The sequence below is a fragment of the Sinocyclocheilus anshuiensis genome, unplaced genomic scaffold (assembly GCF_001515605.1).
Source record: "Sinocyclocheilus anshuiensis isolate Anshui unplaced genomic scaffold, SAMN03320099.WGS_v1.1 scaffold73, whole genome shotgun sequence".
NCBI classification, from domain to species: domain Eukaryota; kingdom Metazoa; phylum Chordata; class Actinopteri; order Cypriniformes; family Cyprinidae; genus Sinocyclocheilus; species Sinocyclocheilus anshuiensis.
In genome coordinates this window covers 354554-360189 of record NW_015536460.1, presented here as the reverse complement: position 1 = coordinate 360189, position 5636 = coordinate 354554, and the positions used below count along the sequence as shown (strand labels likewise).

Genomic DNA, 5636 nt, shown 5'->3' with positions numbered 1-5636 from the left:
GAGTCTTCGGGTTTTTCGAGTCGTTCGTTCATCACGTGACAGCCCCATAAGCTTACCCTATGCAGTCTGAGCCGGAAAGAGAATTGATTAGTTCATCTCGAGTCTTCGGGTTTTTCGAGTCGTTCGTTCATCACGTGACAGCCCCATAAGCTTAGCCTATGCAGTCTGAGCCGGAAAGAGACTTAATAATAATAACCAACTCTTTATTACCTTTGTTACAACATTCAGAGTGTTATGGAAAAGAACCATAATGACAGAAATTCACACATTTATAAACTGTAAGAAGTAAAACGCTACAATTTTAGTGTACAATCTAAAGAGAGCGCGCAATTTTAGCGCTCTCTCCCACCTTCAATACCACGACTGAGGTGCCCTTGAGCAAGGCACCGAACCCCCAACTGCTCCCCGGGCGCCGCAGCATAAATGGCTGCCCACTGCTCTGAGTGTGTGTTCACGGTGTGTGTGTGTTCACTGCTGTGTGTGTGCACTTTGGATGGGTTAAAATGCAGAGCACTAATTCCAAGTATGGGTCACCATACTTGGCCACATGTCACGTCACTTTCACTTTCACTTAATTTGAGACCAGAAACGCATCACGTAACTGTAAGAGTAAATAATAATTATAATAATAATGATGATAATAATAATAATAATAATAACTATGCACCCGTTTGTAAGGAAGCTTGTAAATTAACTAATTTCTCTATCCAATGCTGTCACATCATGTGACAAAAGAACAAACGATTCGAAAGACTCGAGAGATACTAATCAATTCTCTTTCCGGCTCAGACGGCATTGGTTAAAGCGTATATATTTTGCTAAAATGAACGAAATGAATGAATTGACTCGAAAAAAGATTCGTTCATTATGCTGAACGAGACTCAAAGGTCCGAGTCGGTAAAATGATCCGAACTTCCCATCACTACTTCCTTGTTCACACCAAGAACGATAACTTTAAAGATAACTATAAAGATAACAATATTAGTGTCCACACCAGCGAATGATATCGTCTGTAAGCACATGCTTGTCTGCTGCTCTAAATTCTCGAGCTCGTTATAGCAGGATGGATTCTGATTGGCTGTCAATGTTTTTATTGTTCATCAGCTGAAAAAAATCGTTCTGAAAGTGATTCCAACTATATTGTTTCTCTGTGCCTTTATCGTTATAGCTGTGGTGTGGACTCTGCTATTCTTTAATATTGAGAATAATTTTTAGAACTATATCTTTATCGTTATCATGCTTGATGTGAATGGGCCTTAATAGTGAAGTCATCTTTCACTTGGTTCATTCAAGTCAATATTTATTTGTATAGCCATGTCCACAATAAATGTCCAAGGCTTGGAAAATTTCAAAATCCCTGGTAGCCCTTCTGGCAGGCATTCTTCTGATTTTGATAGCCACCACTAATTTTGAATCACAGATCGGGACATGTTTTGGATGAGCAAAAAAATGGTTCTTAATTATGTAGAGGTGCAGTGTGTACATTTTAGCGGCGAAGTTGTGAATTGCACATAGAGAAGCTACGGTGGCCAACAGAGGACAAAGATGTCATCTGAGACAGCAGAGAATGAGGTTTCTTTACAAAGGTAAATTAAGGAATTATATTTACTTAATTATTTAGTAAACCGATATGTTATTGAGAATATTATTGTTACTTGCTCATTGTGTCAGTGTTTTTGAAAGCATAAGAACCCACCCTCCCTGCAAATCACTCTCCAAAGCCACGCCTCCTCCAAAACACAAACGTGCATAGATGGCGTTGGTGGAAGGTTGAATGCTACACTATCAGATTAACTCAAATCTCATTCACTGCTGAGGAAACATTACAGTACAAAGCACATAATATTACAATAATAGCGCCTTCCACTCTCTCTGTGTCTGCAATAGCGTGATGAAATGCGCTGATAACATATCACGTATGCCCAAACAGGGTGCGCGAAGGTATGCAAAAACATACTTTGACAGGCTGTTACGACACCTATCGTGGCCCTCGGACCAAGGGATATAACTAGACGAATATTTTATGGTCCTATGCCTTCCACAGACAATATAAATACATTTGGAAAACTTAACTTCATTTGTTTGATTTGTTTTAAAAATTTCAATTGAGTTTTTTGTTATTTGTGATATTTCAATTTCACTAAGAAATGCGTAACATTTTCTCTTAGAAATAATAAAAGGACACCTTTCCATTTGTAATTTGTCTTAAAAATAATTGTGTAAAAAAAATCATATCGAATTAAAAAAAAAAAAAAAACTGACACTTGTTTGACACAGCGCGTGCTTTTGAGGATTACCAAAAAAGTTTTGCCTTGATCACTTACGGTATGCCCATAGGCGGAAATCCCGGGGGGGGGGACAGGACCCCCCCCCATCTGAGGGTTGTCCCCCCTCAAAATATGATTAAAAACTACGCTGTGTATTGTAAATAACAATGTTTTATACTTTAAATAATTGTGTAAGAAGTAAAACAACACAAACGGGGCAAAAATGCATTTTAAGTTAAGAAACATTTTTGAGTCTCCCCTCCCTTGCCTCACAGTGCTTTAGTCCAAATGCCTGCTTTCCTCTTTTACATCACCTACACACACGAGTCCGGTGAGAGAGAACAAAGTCAATAGTTGTGGAACTCCAGTAAGTAAGGCTGTCAAGGCTATTTTACTCACTTAAACATCGGATGAAGTGATTATTTTCTCTTTAATACAGATGATGCCAATGTATTTTTCAATGAGTCGCTATGTTAGCAAAAATAACATTACTTGCTTGACGGAAAGGGTTGCCAGGTTTTCACAACAAAACCCACCCAATTGCTACTAAAAACTAGCCCGAAACTATCCGCGCTTCGAGGGGGTCCCCCGGTAAAAATCATGAAAAAGTTATAAAGTAGCCCATTTCCACAGGAAAACCGCGGACTTTCCAACACTGTTAACGTCTACAACGGACACGAGCGCTGTCGCGGCGCGACCACAACAGCTTGAAGTAGTCTAATTTGGCACGGTCTCCCTGTTACACTAATAGTAGCAAGGCTTTCCTCTGTGCATACTAGGGATGTAACGATTAACCACGAGCTGGTTGAAAATCGATTCAAATATGTGACGATTCAAATCGGTTGAGATGCTAAACAAATCACGATTCACTTAGGGGTAGGAGTTTATATGAATGTATGTCTGAGGGGAACTTACTGTCTTTAGAAAAGTTTAGATGGTATTTTTTTCTTTTCATCTTGCCTCTGTATAATGCATATTAAAGTTCGTAAGTGCAGCACTGCTTTGTTTACAGCGGAAACCAAGGAAACGCTTAAAGCGCCACCTGCTGGCAGAGTGAATCTGCGTCTCGTTCAGCTCAGCTTTCATGCAGATATTTTTTATGTATAGTTTCACAAAACTGAAGTCAAATCATTTTGTTTTTGCTTCAAATTTCGAAATTATACAACCTAATTTAGATAAAAAACTGTTCATGTTTAAAAACTCAGCATCATTGTTTGGATCATGATTAAAATGCAGTGGTTGCCTCTCATTTTAAATGGAAAGAGCACAGACAAAGCCTTATTTTGTTTATATGAAGAGATTATTTTATATTTGTGTTACTTATTTGCTTTGGGGCTTATTTTAAAATGTCAATTTAGTTTTGTTATATACATTTACATTAGCCTATATTTAAATTTTGTTATTTAGCAGACGCTTTTCAGTCAAAACCAACAAAAGAGCAATAATATGCAAGTGCTATATTAGTATATTATTATAGTATTATATTTCAATTTCACAAAGAAATGTGCAGCATTTTGTCCAAGCAATAATAAAAGGACACATTTAATTTATAATTTGTCTTAAATCTCATTTTGTAAAAAAAAAATTGTGAATCAAATCGAATCGTGAATCAAAGAGTTGAGTGAATCGTTACATCCCTAGTGCATACATATCCTTACAAGTACAATTTTAGCTGTATTATTTGTGTCCCCTTCAAAAATTGCTCTTGAGAAATTTTATGTTTATTGCCCCGCCCCCCTACTGTTAGACGAAATTTACACCCCTGGGTATGCCTAGGTAAAATATATATATATTTTTTTATACTGTTGCATAATTAAGTGATACAAAATGGAAGGTTTTCCTCATTTTCATTTCAGAAATACATCTTGGGTTTAATTTTTCACAAAATAATTGTTTAGGCTACTTTTCCATTTTATTTTTCCGAATTGAATGGGCCTTTATTATGACATATCACAACTTGCTAGCAGGGAGCTTCTCAGGTGCACTTAAAGGCAGCATTAGTATTTAGTTGGTCTTTTAATTTCAACAAGTTTGCACACATGAGGCAACCTGCTCCACGTCAAATAAAAGCACTTTAATTAGGACACACATATTACATTCTTAAAAAATATCATAGAGTTCAGCTTTGAAAATGAAAACCAACCTGTTTGTTCCTCAGTATTTTCTTGCTTCACTCTAAATGTTTCTTCAATCTTCACATCTTCACTCTCCTCTTTAATAAACGCCATCTTTATAATAGTGTGTCACGTGGATCCCAGTTGCTTCACCAGGAGTTTTTCTGTGTCTGGACACTCTGTCATATTTAAGATGAAAAAAAAAAAACAGGAAAAACAGACAGTTAATGGTCTCTAATTGCTCGTATTAGCCAAGACCTCCCAAAATCACAGCTAAATTGCATATTCCACTTTCACGAAAACATTCGTTCTGGAACAGTGTTGTAAATACAACTTAACCACTGATTTCTAGTCTTGTCCTCTTTTGGAAGACCAAACAAAGTAGTTTCGCTTTCGCAACGAAACACACAGGGTCTTCACAACATGGCGGCGGCGGTACGTGGCAGCAACAATAAAGTTACTCCTTCTTTCTATGCGTGAACATTTGGGCGGCGTTATGCAAATCTTCCCACATCGTGACGTAGACATGTGGGGGTGTGTTAGAACGAGACGTTTTAGGAGGGCATGGACTTAACTTTTATAAAGAATATCTCTTTGGGTTTGAGACTTTAGGGATCTTATCTATTCACGAACAGCTTGTAACACTCCAAAGAGAAAGGAAAACTTGAAATCGCATCATATGACCCCTTTAAAAAGTAAATGACTACTGGAGCGGTTGAGCTCTAAAATCTAAATGTGTGGGGGAAAAAAAGGATACTATTATTAAAAGTGGTCTCAAAAATGAATACAGACTTCATTCAGTCCATGGAAAAGAGCGACCAGTGCATTATTCCTAAAGTGTTCCATGGAAGAAAGGAAGTCATACAGGTTTGGAGCGTTGCGAGTGGGTAAATGAAGACTTTATTTTCATTTTTGCATAACGTATTCCTTTAATTAGGTCAGTAGAAAAGTAATGTTTTGGTTGTTAATGCATTTCACTTGACTCTAGCATGGCGTTCCATGTGCATATGATCCATTAGGAGCCCAGGACACTTCTGCAGTTTCCACAGTGATTCAGACACTCCTGTGGCTAATGTTTCTACTGACACACATTCATGATGAGGTTCTTTTAATTCCATCACAGAAAGAGACATCACAAATGTCACTATTATGCGGCTCAGACGAGATGGAACAGTTTTGACCTTTATTTTAACAGGGAAGCAGCAGCAGCACCTTAAAGGGGTCATATGATGCGATTTCAAGTTTTCCTTTCTCT

The 5636-nt window shown here is 37.6% G+C and overlaps 1 protein-coding gene across 1 annotated transcript in view; it reads right to left on the bottom strand.

Annotated features, from left to right (window-relative positions):
• Window positions 1-4444, bottom strand: part of LOC107698437 (zinc finger protein OZF-like) — a gene marked incomplete at its 5' end in the record, with an annotated part of 19915 nt that extends 15471 nt beyond the window's left edge. Inside the window, one exon of the mRNA XM_016499814.1 lies at window positions 4411-4444. Within this exon, the coding sequence (XP_016355300.1) occupies window positions 4411-4444 (34 nt within the window). The remainder of the gene's footprint in view (window positions 1-4410) is intronic.
• Between the last annotated feature and the right edge of the window lie 1192 nt (window positions 4445-5636).